Source organism: Bombus bifarius, unplaced genomic scaffold, assembly GCF_011952205.1.
Source record: "Bombus bifarius isolate JDL3187 unplaced genomic scaffold, Bbif_JDL3187 scf7180000008006, whole genome shotgun sequence".
NCBI lineage: Eukaryota > Metazoa > Arthropoda > Insecta > Hymenoptera > Apidae > Bombus > Bombus bifarius.
In genome coordinates, this window is record NW_022884384.1 from 388,483 (window position 1) to 403,871 (window position 15,389).

Sequence of the window (15,389 nt, forward strand, 5' to 3'; positions counted from 1 at the left end):
TCAGGCTTATTTATAATGGCGTTATTAACGCTATACTGGTCTCTGTGTGGCATCTTCATCTTTTCGTCCCTGTTGGTTGCCGCTTATTTGTTCGTAATTCGGAAATACAATTACTGGTCTAAACGAGGAATCATACAACTTAAACCTACGCCCGTCGTAGGCAACTTCATGGACTGCATACTGTCAAAAAAATCGGGCGCACAATTTCTCAGTGATGCATACAATTATGACAAAGATTTGCCTTTGTTAGGTTTCTACATCTTCCACAAACCTTGCCTGTTAGTTCGCGATCCAGAACTCGCGAAGCACATTCTAGTGAAGGATTTTGAGTATTTCGCTGACAGGTACGCGACTGCGGATGAGAAAAATGATCGTCTTGGATACGCAAATATGATACTGATGAAAAATCCAGCATGGAAATCTCTCAGGCCAAAAATGACGCCGATTTTTACCCCGGGAAAGCTAAAGAAGATGTTCATATTAATGGCGATGATCGCTGACGACCTCGGAAAGTATCTCGATTCGCTGCATTTGGAGGGTAAGCCGCATTTTTAGTGCATTTACTTAATAATAGATGGAATATGTGAAATTGTTGTTAGCTCAATATACAGGGTGGTTGGTAACTGGTGGCACAAGCGGAAGGGGGATGATTCTACGCGAAAAAAGAAGTCGAAAATATAGAATAAAAATTTTTTTTTTAATTTTTCTTTTTTTTTTAAATTTTTCCATCGAGACAACGATCTACAGTGAGATCCGTTATAACGAGACGTGATAAAGTGCACATGACAGAATCACCCCCTTTCCGCTTGAACCACCAGTTACCAACCACCCTGTATATTTTTAAAATAATTATTCTTATTTAATAGAAATGTTTAACAAAATTAAAAGTCAATTCTCTTGATGCGAAAGACTTCAAATTTTGCAACTATTGTTTCTTGATTAAAAATGCAACAATGCTAGACACATCATAGGAAATCTAATATCTCTTTCAGGCGATGGAAAAGCAATAGAGTTCAAAGATATTTGCGCGAGCTTCGCCACCGACATGATCAGTGGCATTGCGTTTGGCTTAAAACTAAATTCGTTGGAGAATCCAAAAACACCGTTCCGTGAATGTGGCAGGAGGATCTTTGATGCTAATTACCAACGTAACATGGAGTTCCTTACCATAACCTTCATGCCTCAGTTATCCAAGTACCTTAAACCGAAGTTCTTTGGAAAAGCAGCGACTAACTTCCTCCGATCTGTTTTCTGGGATGTAATTGAACAACGAGTCGATTCGAAACAAAAGAGGAATGATCTCATTGATGTGCTGGCAGAGATCAGGGAGACATACAAGAGCGACGAAAGGTTGAAGAATTACAGTATGTATTTGCTGCAATATTTTACTAATTTCTATTAATGAAATTATGTATCAATCGTCGAAAATCAGAAATTTCGAATAACGAACTCTGTGAATTACGATTTCATATACAGGGTGGTTGGTAACTGATGGTACAAGCGGAAAGGGGGTAATTCTACGGGGAAAAAAAAGTCGAAAATATAGAATAAAAATTTTTTTCTTTAATTTTTTTTTAATTTTTTTAAAAATCTACAGTGAGGGCCGTTATAACGAGACGTGATAAAGTGCGTACTGAGCGAAAATTCAAAGTCGATCTTCTCGAAAACAAAGCCTCGAACGAAAAATTTTTATTTCATATTTTCGACTTCTTTTTTCGCGTAGAATCACCCCCTTTCCGCTTGTATCACCAGTTACCAACCACCCTGTATATCAATGACATCACTACTTCTTCCAATATAATTATATTCATGTCACAAATTGAAAATTATGCCCAAATATCTATATTTGCTAATTTACTTTCAAGTCATTTTCCAATTGTACTAAATATAATAGATCGATTTGCTGAACTTTTCCGATGATGTTTAATATGCATGTTCCAGACTTCGAGGGTGACGATTTAGTGGCACAAGCGGCCATATTTTTTGCTGCTGGTTTTGAAACGTCTGCTGCTACCATGTCTTTCACACTGTACGAACTTGCAAGGAACTCAGATGTACAGCAGACACTTAGGAAAGAGATTCTGGATGCTTTAGAGAAAACTGATGGTGAAATCACATACGATATGGTACGCCAACTATAAAAATATTAACGTAGAAACACGAGAGTGTTTCAAGCAATAGTATGTGAAAGAGGTTATAATATAGTTCTAAACATACTAAGAAATATAATGTTTTACAGATTACGACGCTACCATATCTGGATATGGTACTTTTTGAAACTCTTCGTAAATATCCATCTGTACCAAACTTGAATCGGGTTACTCTTGCCGATTACAAAGTGCCTAATTCCGATCTGGTGATAGAGAAAGGCACCCCAATATTCATTTCGATCATGGGTTTGCACTACGATTCGCGGTACTTCCCGGATCCGGAAAAATACGATCCACTCCGATTTACCGAGGAAGTCAAAAGTACCAGGCCAAGTTTCGCCTACTTGCCCTTTGGTGCGGGTCCCCGCATCTGCCTTGGTTAGTAAAATCTTCCGCAATATTTTCCAATATCTTTAACGCCTAGAGCTATCGATGACAATCGTATGAAAGTAGAGTTAAAAGAATCGAAATGAAATACATATGTGTGTGGACTTCAAGGGCATAGGTACATACATGTGAAGATCAGTATTCGTTTCTTTAAACTGTGCTTACATTATTAACGATAAGGCATTTATTTTTTAACATAGGACAATTTGCAATCTTATTAATTAAGATCTACAAAATGCGATGTAGCACAAATTCCCGAATAGATAATTGATTAAGTTTGTATTCTTGTCACTGGTATGACAAAAAAGATGCAAGTAGCAACGTGTATCTTTAAACATTCTATTGGCTGTCACTTTTAATCTTAATCTTTCACTTTTCGTTTCAGGTATGCGATTGGGACTCATGCAAGCCAAACTTGGAATCGTACAGATATTGAAGGACTACGAAATTTCACCTTGTGAAAAAACCAAAATTCCAATAGTTACAGATCCCAATGCAGTAATCTCGACAGCTTTAGGAGGAGTACATCTCAACATTCGAAAGACTACTGCCTCTGTTTAGACGAAGCCAAAGTTTTGCGAATCGCGTTATGCATTCCAATGTTCTACTTTGTTTGTGATAAGTTAGATATATTTTACTTCCGAATCGACGAAGTTCACGAAGTATAATCGTCATTTCTTTCTCGGAAGAAATGAATCTTTAGGTATTAAATATATTTTAAAATTGTAATCGTAAATGTCCAATAATTATAATTTTATGTATCTAAAAATAACTGAACTTATGTATCGTTAATTTATATCGAATGTAATATTAAATAATACGAAATCTTATATAATGACTTTATTTATTTAATGGATTTATTTACAGTGATTGAAACAGGGAAACGATGATTATTTAAGTAGAGCTTAATGTAGTAATATAACACAACTAATCGAGATCCAACTCTCAAGTCACAACTCACGGCTCGTGACTAACTCCAACTAACTTGCAACTAACTAACGACTAACTTTCTCCAAAAGATCCTTTGCCTGTCAGCACTTCCATTATATAATATAGAATATAGAAAATATAGAATAAAAATTTTTTTCTTTAATTTTTTTAATTAGATTACATTCCTAACATTATTTATCAATACATTTTACAAATATTTATTGAGCGATGAATGGAGCAATAAGTCGTAGAAATTTTTCTGTGAAATCTGACTCTAAATCTCCTGGATAACTTCGTAATTGAGAACCTCCATAGTATTTATTAGCAATGGAGATTATTCACCTGTTAATAATTTGTACATTTTTATTAATTTTAGTAATTTCACGAATTTGAATTATGGTTGAATATGAAATTATCACTTACGTTATTTCTATTTCTAAAATATTACTACCTGCCTATATTACTGTATTTTTTATTATTATGCAGGTGAATAACGCCGAGGTTACACCGCTGCCTCTATCTTCATCGATAACACCTTTTCAACTATGCAAAAGATAATTCGTTGTAATAGATGATATAATATATGTTCTAGAATATGTAATTTAAGCAGATATACTCTAGGTCATGATGGAAATATGGTAAAAAATATCTTTGCGCGAAATTATAGATTATTGACATTTATATGACCCAAACCCTTCTAATTTGTCCTGCTATTTGTCCCGCATTGTCTAGAAATGGGAATGTGATAAAAAGACACTTTCCAATATCTATACCTTGTTGCTGATTGTGAAAATTCAGTTTTCTATGCAATTTTTTCATTGTCTCATTCCATGGAAACCATTGGTCGAAATACTTCTTTACGATAATTGTATAATATTCAAAATGTTGGTGCTGTGGATAGAAATTTTATAATATGTCTCGTAATGTGTGAATAATGGCCGAGATGTTAATTATACATTACAAACAACTGATTACTTCGAAAAAACTATCTTACCAGTTAAGATGCCAATTCTTACCATTTGCTCGATGCTAAAATCTGCTGCGAGAATTTTTCGCAAATGGCACTTTGTCAACAAGCAATGATTCAGTGGTAATATTTCACAAGAGAGGGGAGACTACAAATGAGACGTATACACTATCACAGCGGACAATGCAAAGCTCACTCTCGTAATGTACATTACAAGCTTCGGAAATATTTTTTTATTTTATTTGGTATCTGTTACCTTATAGTGCTTGTGACTAGTCAAGAAATCGTTTCATAGCGGTACGTACGGTATTTTTCACTGCAACACACACCGCGGAGTTAGATTATCTGTTCTATTTTTCTATTATTTTCTGGTAATTTTCCTCTTTTATTTTGCAAATTAGATTCAAATGTGTTCCTACTCTGTTTCACGAACTTATGTAAAGTGTAATATGTTACCTTTTCGTCCCTTTCTGAATCATTTACTCAGTTCTAATCGAGCAATATTTGCCGAATTACACCGAAATTTTACTGTTTGTATTCAATTAATGGGCATGCACGTGGAAAAGGAAGCAGAGTCCACCAAATCCAAACGAGTATACAGATCAGTCACGGATACAATCATTGTACTTCTGTCACGGATTAAAAATATTCTTAAAGTTCCTAAGTAAGAAAACGGAAGACTTTAGGAGGACACATACTAGTGATTTTTTTTAATATCAAAGACCAATAAAATAATACATTAATTATATTACTAAACGCGCAAATGTTAGTGGAGTTTCGTATTTTTATGAACGAAGTTGCAAATTATGAGACGATGCCAATGTCTTACAACATTAACTAGTTGCCGATACGAATACCCCAATCGATGTATCGTAAACCTTGTCACCGAGACACGATCCTCTAGGTATCCGCTGGGTGGTCGAGATGCGTACACCTCCTTACCAGTCACCTTCCCTCGTTCCGCAGTATCAGAGTGGCGACGACTTTCGGATAAAGAATATCCGACCAAAGGGAGAGTGGACGTCTACATTTCCCTCAACATAAGAAGCAAACGTGACGAGTATCCAGAGTGATTGTATTACCACGAAGCGTTCCACGAAATATTGTCGAGCTTTCGCATTTCTCTAAATCCATGATAATTCGCAATCCAAGAGGTGCTGATAAATATTATCTTCTGAGACCAACAAAAACATTCTTTCTTGTCAGGCTCATCTAAAATGGCGTTATTATCGCTATACTGGAGTCTGGATGGCATCCTCATCCTTTCGACCCTGATGGTTGCCGCTTATCTCTACATGACTCGTAAATTCAACCACTGGCCGAAACGAGGAATCACACAGCTCGCACCTACGCCTTTCGTAGGCAACTTTATGGACTGTCTCCTATCAAGAAAATCGGGCTCACTATTTGTCAAGGACGTATACGATTGCGGCGAAGGTTTGCCTTTGCTGGGATTCTACGTCTTCGACAAACCTTACCTCTTAGTTCGCGATCCAGAACTCGTGAAGTACGTCCTAGTGAAGGACTTCGACTATTTCCCTGATAAGTACGCGACTGCAGATGAGAAAGATGATCGTTTTGGATACGCAAATGTGGTCCTGATGAAAAATCCGGGATGGAAATCTCTTAGGCCAAAGATGACGCCGGCTTTTACCCCGGGCAAACTGAAGAAAATGTTCGATATAATGTTGGTAGCAGCTGACGATCTTGGAAAGCATCTGGATTCGTTGCATTTGGAGGGTAAACCGCTTTTATAGTGCATTTACATAATAATAGATTAACATGAGAAACTGTTGTTAGATCAATATATATTTTTGAAACAATGATTCTCACTTAATAGAAGTGTTTAAGAAAATTAAAAGTCAATTCTCTTGATGCGAGAGACTTCAAATTTTGCAACTATTGTTTCGTGACTAAAACTGCAACAATGGCAATCTAATATCTGATTCAGGCGATGGAAAGGTAGTCGAGTTCAAGGATATTTGCGCGAATTTTACCACCGATATGATCGGTGGCACTGCGTTTGGCTTAAAACTAGGTTCGTTGGAGAATCCAAAAGCACCGTTCCGTGAATATGGCAGGAAGATCTTCCATTCTAGTTTCCATCGTAACATGGAGTCACTTATCATATCCTTCTCGCCTCAGTTAGCCAAGTATCTCAAACCGAAGTTCTTTGGAGAAAAAGCGACTAACTTCCTCCGATCTGTTTTCTGGGATGTGATTGAACAACGAGTCGCTTCCGGTCAAAAGAGGAATGACCTCATCGATGTGCTAATCGAGATCAGGAAGACATACAAGAACGACGAAAATTTAAAGGATTACAGTATGTATTTGCTGCAATGTTTTATTATCTTCTATCGATGAAGTTATTTAAGAATCGCCAGAAATCTATGAATTATAATTTTATGCACATTCTTATTTCGTGAGCTCCCAACGAAACGGACGAAAAATAATTTCCTTTCAAGTTATTTTCCAATTGTACTAAATATGCTAGATCGTTTTGCTGAACTTTTGCGATGATGTTTAATTTGCATGTCTCAGATTTCGATGGTGACGATTTATTGGCACAAGCGGCCATATTATTTGCTGCTGGTTTTGAAACATCTTCTACTACCATGTCTTTCACACTGCACGAACTTGCAGTGAACCCAGATGTGCAGAAGACGCTTAGGGCAGAGATACAGGATGCTCTAGAGAAAACTGATGGCAAAATCACATACGATATGGTACGGCAACTACAAAAACATTAATTTAGGAACGCAAATGAACAGTATGTGAAGGGGGTTATTATATAGTTGTAAACATTCTAAGAAATATAACGTTTTACAGATTACGACACTACCATACCTCGATATGGTAATTTCTGAAAGTCTTCGTAAATATCCAGCTGTAGCATACATGGATCGACTTACCCTTGCCGATTACAAAGTCCCTAATTCGGATCTGGTGATAGAGAAAGGCACCCCAATATTCATTTCGATCATGGGTTTGCACTACGATTCGCGGTACTTCCCGGATCCGGAAAAATACGATCCACTCCGATTTACCGAGGAAGTCAAAAGTACCAGGCCAAGTTTCGCCTACTTGCCCTTTGGTGGGGGACCCCGCGGCTGCATTGGTTAGTAAAATTTTCCGCAATATTTTCCAATATCTTTAACGCCAGAGCTATCGATGGCAATCGTATGAAAGTAGTATTAAAAGAATCTAAATGAAATACATATATGTGCTGACATTTATACTTCTAGTTATACTAGCAGTTACAAAACACCATTGGATTGGACCTTTAGATCATACCTTCTTATATTAGTATTATATACGAATTTTTTTATTAAGGGATCTACATCTTTTTGTTTTGAAATCTCTTTTGCCTCGGGAATATGCATACGGTAAAATTAAACATTACCGGTGTCTCGGTGACGTAAGTTACAATCATAAAGAATGAAGAGAAACATCTGAAAACGGAATACAATCTAACAGAAGTTTATCTCCTTTTTGCACCACTTGTTGAGAAGAAACTGTCAGAATGTGAATAAATATTTAATAACGCGTTGCACGGCATTATTTATTAAACATATCAATTTGGTACAGTTTACTATATTCTGCGATCAGACATATTGATACAGTTTATGATTATTAAACAAATAAATTTCTGCCATAACACATTCCCGATTAGATAATTGATTAAGTTTTTATTGTTGTCATTAGCATTATACGAAAGATGCAAGTAGCAACCTGTATCTTTAAACATTCTATTGGCTGTCACTTTTAATCTTAATCTTTCACTTTTCGTTTCAGGTATGCGATTGGGACTCATGCAATCCAAACTTGGAGTCGTACAGATTTTGAAGGACTACGAAATTTCACCTTGTGAAAAGACCAAAACTCCAGTTGTCCTAGATCCCAAAGGAATCATCACGACAGCTTTAGGAGGAGTACATCTCAACATTCGAAAGACTACTGTCGCTGTTTAGACGAAGCTAAAGTTTTGCGAATCGCGTTATGCATTCCAATTTTCTGCTTTGTTTGTGATAAGTTAGATATATTTTACTTCCGAATCGACAAAGTTCACGAAGTATAATCGTCATTTCTTTCTCGGAAGAAATGAATCTTTAGGTATTAAATATATTTTAAAATTGTAATCGTAAATGTCCAATAATTATAATTTTATGTATCTAAAAATAACTGAACTTATGTATCGTCAATTTATATCGAATGTAATATTAAATAATACGAAATCTTATATAATGACTTTATTTATTTAATGGATTTATTTGCAGTGATTGAAACAGGGAAACGATGATTATTTAAGTAGAGCTTAATGTAGTAATATAACACAACTAATCGGAATCCAACTCTCAAGTCACAACTCACGGCTCGTTACTAACTCCAACTAACTTGCAACTAACGACTAACTTTTTCTACCAAAACATCCTTTGCCTGTCAGCACTTCCACTATATATCTACATTGTAGTTCGATTGTAGCGAGATTTTTCTTATGATTATACACGATAGTATTGCGATAGGGTACATATGTTTTACGTAGAACAATTTGCAATCAGATTAAATAAAACATACAAAGATATATGTCACATGGCTGCGTCACTTTTGTCAGAAGGTAATCACATATATACGGTTTTGGATATTAAAATGTTGGCATGACTTTTGCGTTTATTCCTTGCTAAATGAAAGATCACATTCAACTATAAAAAAGACTGTTTATTATCTAAATCATACATATATTCTAATATACCATATGTATCTCTTATGCTCGATAATAATTCAGCATGTAACAATAGCGGTATAAGGAATAAGCATTTAAGCCAAAGATATCTTTCCATAGACGGGTTAAAAATTTAACAAATTGCAGATTACATTTTACATAATATTTATTAGCAATTGAGATTATTCACCTGTTAATAACTTGTACATTTTTAATGATTTTAGTAATTTCACTTGACACCTCACAACAAGAATGATGGTTGAATATGAAATTTTCACGTATGTTACTTCTAAAATATTACTGCCTATATTACGACACTTTTTGCTATTAAGCAGGAGAATAACGCTGATACATTGTAATCTCTAACTTCATTGATAACACCTTTTCAATTATGCAAAAGATAATTCGTTATAATAGATGATATGATGTATGTTCTAGAATATGTACTTTAAGCAAGTATACTCTAGGTCATGTTGGAAAAATGGTAAAAAATACCTTTGTGCGAAATTAGAGAATATTGTCATTTATATGACCCAATTCCGTATAATTTGTACCGCTTATTTTTCCGGATCTGGAAAGAGGAAAGTGATTGAAAGCAACTTTCCAATATCTATATCTCCTTACGTGTGGAAATACAATTCGATTGAGACAATTGAGCTTCCAATGCAGAAATTTTATAACACGTCTCTTAATGTGTGAAAATTAAGCAGTAGATTACCGCCGAGATGATTATTATACATTAGAAACAACTGATTACTTCGAAAAAACTATCTTACTAGGTAAAATGCCAATTCTTACCATTTTCTCGATGCTGAAATCTGCTGCGAGAATTTTTCGGAAATGGCACTTTGTCAGCTAGCAATGATTCAGCGGTAAATTTCACAAGAGTGGGGAGATTACAAATGAGACATATATACCATCACAGCTGACAATGCAAAGCTCACTCTCGTAATGTACATTACAAGCTTCGGAAATATTTTCTTATTTTATTTGGCATCTGTGACTAGTGAAGAAATCGTTTCATAGCGGTACGTACGGTATTTTTCACTGCAACAAACACCGCAGAATTAGATTATCTGTTCTATTTTTCTATCATTTTCTGATAATTCTCCTCTTTTATTTTGCAAATTAGATTCAAATATGTCCCTACTCTGTTTCACGAACTTATGTAAAGTGTAATATGTTACCTTTTCTTCCCTTTCTGAATTATTTACTCAATTTTAATCGAGCAGTATTTTCCTAATTACACCGAAATTTTACTGTTTGTCTTTAATTAATGGGGATGCACATGGAAAAGAAAGCAGATTCCACCAAATCCGAACCATTATACAGATCAGTCACGGATACAATCATTGTACTTTCACTAAAATGCTTTTTGAGAAAATGATTTACATTTACGTTTTATCTATTCTTCTATTTGAACAAACTATGTCCATCTCATAGAATATAGTTTTCTTAAATGGTATTCCCTTTCTAATATTCTCCGCTCCTTGATGAAAACTCTAATCTTGAATCATTCCACGCGAGAGGCCAGAATATTCAATACTCTGTGCCAGCGAATTACTCGTTGATTAAATAATATACAATTGTGTTCAAACAGAAAGCCGGTTCTATTATTATATTTCATGTTCTTTATAAAAACATTAAAAAAGTGTTCCTACTAGATTAATAATTGAAAAAATAGGTTTTGTCATAGGTCAACAAGTTCTTAAAACTTTAAAACAACTGACATTAGTGATTTTTTTTAACCAGAGAATGATAACATATTCCATTTATTGTATGTTAACAGACCTCCAGATATTTGTGCAATTTCGTATTTTTATGAATGACATTAAACACAAATAATGGTTTATTTTACATTCATTAAATAAAATATCAATACCCAAGATGCAAACAGGGGGCTGACCGAAGTACAAGGTTTGCGACGAAAACGTGACGTCGAATTTTTAGACGCTCCGGGCAAATTATTTACAACATTAACTTATTGTTGATATGTATACCCCAATCGACGTTCCATAAACCTTGTCACCGAGGTTCGAGCCTCTAAGTAGTCGCTGAATGATCGGAGTGTGTACATCCCCTCAGCATTTGCCCTCCCTCGTACCGCAGTATCAGACTGGCGTCGACTTTGAGAAAAAGAATATCCGACTAAAGGGAAGGTAGACTCCTAGATTTCCCTCAACATAAGAAGCAAGCGTAACGAGTCTCGAGGACGATTGTATTACAATGAAGCATTCCGCGAAATATTGTCCAGCTTTTGCATTTCTCTAAATCCACGATAATTCGCAATCCAAGAGGTGCTGATAAATGTTATCTTCTGAGACCAACAAAAACATTTTTTCTTCTCAGACTCATTTAAAATGGCCTTATTAACGCTATACTGGAGTCTGGATGGCATCCTCATCCTTTCCACCCTGATGGTTGCCGCTTATCTCTACATGACTCGTAAATTCAACTACTGGTCGAAACGAGGAATCAAACAGCTTGCACCTACGCCTTTCGTAGGCAACATCATGGACTGCCTTCTGTCAAGAAAATCAGCCTCGGAATTTCTCAAGGACGTATACGATAACGGCAAAGGTTTGCCTTTGCTGGGATTCTACGCCTTCGACAAACCTCACCTGTTAATTCGCGATCCAGAACTCGCGAAGCACGTGCTAGTGAAAGACTTCGATTATTTCCCTGATAGGTACGCGATTGCAGATGAGAAAGATGATCGTATTGGATACGCAAATATGATACTGATGAGAAATCCAGGATGGAAATCTCTCAGGCCAAAGATGACGCCGATTTTTACCCCGGGAAAGCAGAAGATAATGTTCGATTTAATTTTGGCGGTCGCAGACGATCTTGGAATGTATCTCGATTCGTTGCATTTGGAGGGTAAACCGCTTTTTCAGTGCATTTACATAATAACATAAATAAATAACATAATAAAACTGTTGTTAGTTCAATATATATTTTTAAAACAATGAAACAATAAACAACTTAAGAAAAATGTTTAACAGAATTAAAAGTCAATCCTCTTGATGCGAGAGACTTCAAATTTTGCAACAATCGTCTCTTGATTAAAAATGCAATAATGCAAGACACAACATAGGAAATCTAATATCTGTTTCAGGCGATGGAAAAGTAGTCGAGTTCAAGGATATTTGCGGGAATTTCATCACCGATATGTTCGGTAGTATTGCGTTTGGCTTAAAAGTAGGTGCGATAAAGAATCCAAAAACACCGTTCCGTGAATATGGCAGGAAGATCTTCCATTCTAATTTCTATCGTAACATTGAGTCACATATCATATCCTTCTCGCCTCAGTTAGTCAAGTATCTTAAGCCGAAGTTACTTAGAAAAAACGTAACTAACTTCTTCCGATCTGTTTTCTGGGATGTGATTGAACAACGAGTCGATTCCGGTCAGAAGAAGAATGACCTCATCGATGTGCTAATCGAGATCAGGAAAACATACAAGAACGACGAACATTTGAAGGATTACAGTATGTATTTGCTGCAATGTTTTATTATCTTCTATCGATGAAGCTATTTAAGAATCGTCAGAAATCTATGAATTATAATTTTATGCACATTCTTATTTCGTGAGCTCCCAACAAAACGGACGAAAAATAATTTCCTTTCAAGTTATTTTCCAATTGTACTAAATATACTAGATCGTTTTGCTGAACTTTTGCGATGATGTTTAATATGCATGTTTCAGACTTCGAGGGTGACGATTTAGTGGCACAAGCGATCATGTTTCTTATTGCTGGTACTGAAACATCTTCTACAGCCATTTCTTTCACACTGCGCGAACTTGCAATGAACCCAGATATACAGAAGACACTTAGGGCAGAGATTCACGATGCTCTGGCGAAAACTGATGGCAAAATCACATACGATATGGTACGGCAACTACAAAAATATTAAATTAGAAACACGAGAGAGGCATATGGATAGTATGTGAAAAAGGGTTGTAATATAATTGTAAACATACTAAGAAATATAATGTTTCACAGATTATGACGTTACCATACCTCGATATGGTAATTTCTGAAACTCTTCGTAAATATCCATCTGCAGCACACTTGGATCGAGTTACCGTTGCCGATTACAAAGTGCCTAATTCCGATCTGGTGATAGAGAAAGGCACCGGAATATTCATTTCGATAATGGGTTTACACTACGATTCGCGGTACTTCCCGAATCCGGAAAAATACGATCCACTCCGATTTACCGAGGAGGCCAAAAGTACCAGGCCAAGTTTCGCCTACTTGCCCTTTGGTGGGGGACCCCGCGGCTGCATTGGTTAGTAAAATTTTCCGCAATATTTTCCAATATCTTTAACGCCAGAGCCATCGATGGCAATCGTATGAAAGTAGTATTAAAAGAATCGAAATGAAATACATATATGTGTAGAAATGTATACTTCAAGGACATAGGTACATACATGTGAAGATCAGTATTCCTTTCTTTAAACTGTACCTATATTATTAACGATAAGGTACTTATTTTTTTACGTAGGACGATTTGCAATCGCATTATATAAGATCTACAAAATGCGATGTGTGGAAATCTTAATCTCAACAGGCACTTTCTCACAGTAGTTACATGGCGAAATCACTTTTATATTTTATATTACTTACTTCTTATATTATTATTACATACGAATATTTTTATTAAGGAACCTGCGTCTCTGCTTTCAAAACTCTTTTGACTGCAGAACGTGCATACGGTAAAATTAAACATCACCAGCTATATGCTGAAGTATGTTACAGTTACAGAGGACGACTAGAAAATTTGAAAACGGAAGAATACAATCGAACAGAAGTTTATCTCCTTTTTGCACCAGTAGTTGAGAAGAAACTACCAGAATGTGAATAAATATTTAACAACGCATTGCACGGCATTATCTATTAAACATATGAATTTGGTACAGTTTACCATGTTCTATTATCAGACAAATCCATACAGTTTATGATTATTAGACAAATGGAGTTCTACTGTAACACACATTGCCAAATAGATAATTTACTAAGATCCTACTCATGTTACTTTAACATGTTATTCATATTATAAGAAAGATGCGAGTACCAATGTGTATCTTTAGACTTTCTGTTGATGATTTCTTTCTTTTATTCTTCGTTTCAGGTATGCGATTGGGACTCATGCAATCCAAACTTGGAATCGTACAGATTTTGAAGGACTACGAAGTTTCACCTTGTGAGAAAACCAAAACTTCAGTGGTCCTAGATCCCAAAACAATCGTCACGACAGCTTTAGGAGGAGTACAACTCAACATTCGAAAGATTACCACTGCTGCTGATTAGACGAAGCTAAAGTTTTACGAATCGCGTTATGCATACCGATTTTTTGCTTTGTTTGTGATAAGTTAGATATATTTTATTACCGAATCGGTGAAGTTCAACAAGTAACATCCTCATTTCTTTAGATATTAAGTATATTTTATAATCGTAATCCTAAATGCCCGAAAATTGTAATTTCAAATATCTGAAAATAATTAGATTTATTTGATCGTATTAGATAATACGAAATTATCTTTCTGTAAATTTGTGGTATCCTGGCGAGGAAAATATTGCATGCAGAGGAAACACATTTAATTTTGTTTCACTTACGCGGTCACATGTATATATTTATTTCATTCACTTATTCTCATTTACAAAAGAGACTAATCGGCCGGTTGGCCGCCACGTGGCCAGTGCATGACCGCCGCTTAACTTACAATTAAATCTCTGTAATATATTATTACGACACCTTAGAATCAAGTTGGAATGGCGAATACCATGCGGTATCCCGGCACCTTGTTCGTAGCCATTGTTCGACGATGGCGTTCGATACGCGTATTAGTCACGGTAATCTGTGGCATAACTCTGCCCATTCTGATCATTTGTATCGTGTCAGTTTCTAGAGCGAAGCGTCGAATATCCACGAATGGTCGAGTATGATTTTCTTGATTCTCGATTCTACGCTATCGAGTGTAAGTTTCGGAGAACACCTGCGCGGAATTTTAATAGTCTTGCTTTTGTTAGCTTCCGAATATTAAGAGGTAGCTTCTTCGTTTCTTCGTTCGATATAATATCATATGAGCAGAATAGCGATCGATCGTCATAATCGAACAAGGTATGTACGTACATACTTACGAACGTCGGGCATGCTTGAATTTGTTTCACGATACTTTTACACACATAATAACTATACAATTCATCGTTTACAATATCTGTGAT

The 15,389-nt window shown here is 35.8% G+C and overlaps 1 protein-coding gene across 1 annotated transcript; it reads left to right on the top strand.

Annotated features, from left to right (window-relative positions):
* LOC117206310 lies at positions 1–14,768 on the top strand. The gene is made up of 17 exons (XM_033445538.1): positions 1–538; positions 993–1,364; positions 1,942–2,126; positions 2,240–2,528; positions 2,923–3,092; positions 3,165–3,240; positions 5,641–6,174; positions 6,386–6,757; positions 6,976–7,160; positions 7,264–7,552; positions 8,230–8,402; positions 10,158–10,183; positions 11,505–12,037; positions 12,276–12,647; positions 12,866–13,050; positions 13,164–13,452; positions 14,296–14,768. The coding sequence occupies exons 1-17, from the start codon at positions 16–18 to the stop codon at positions 14,472–14,474; spliced, it is 4,752 nt and encodes a 1,583-aa protein (XP_033301429.1). The 5' UTR covers positions 1–15; the 3' UTR covers positions 14,475–14,768.
* Positions 14,769–15,389: the final 621 nt, after the last annotated feature.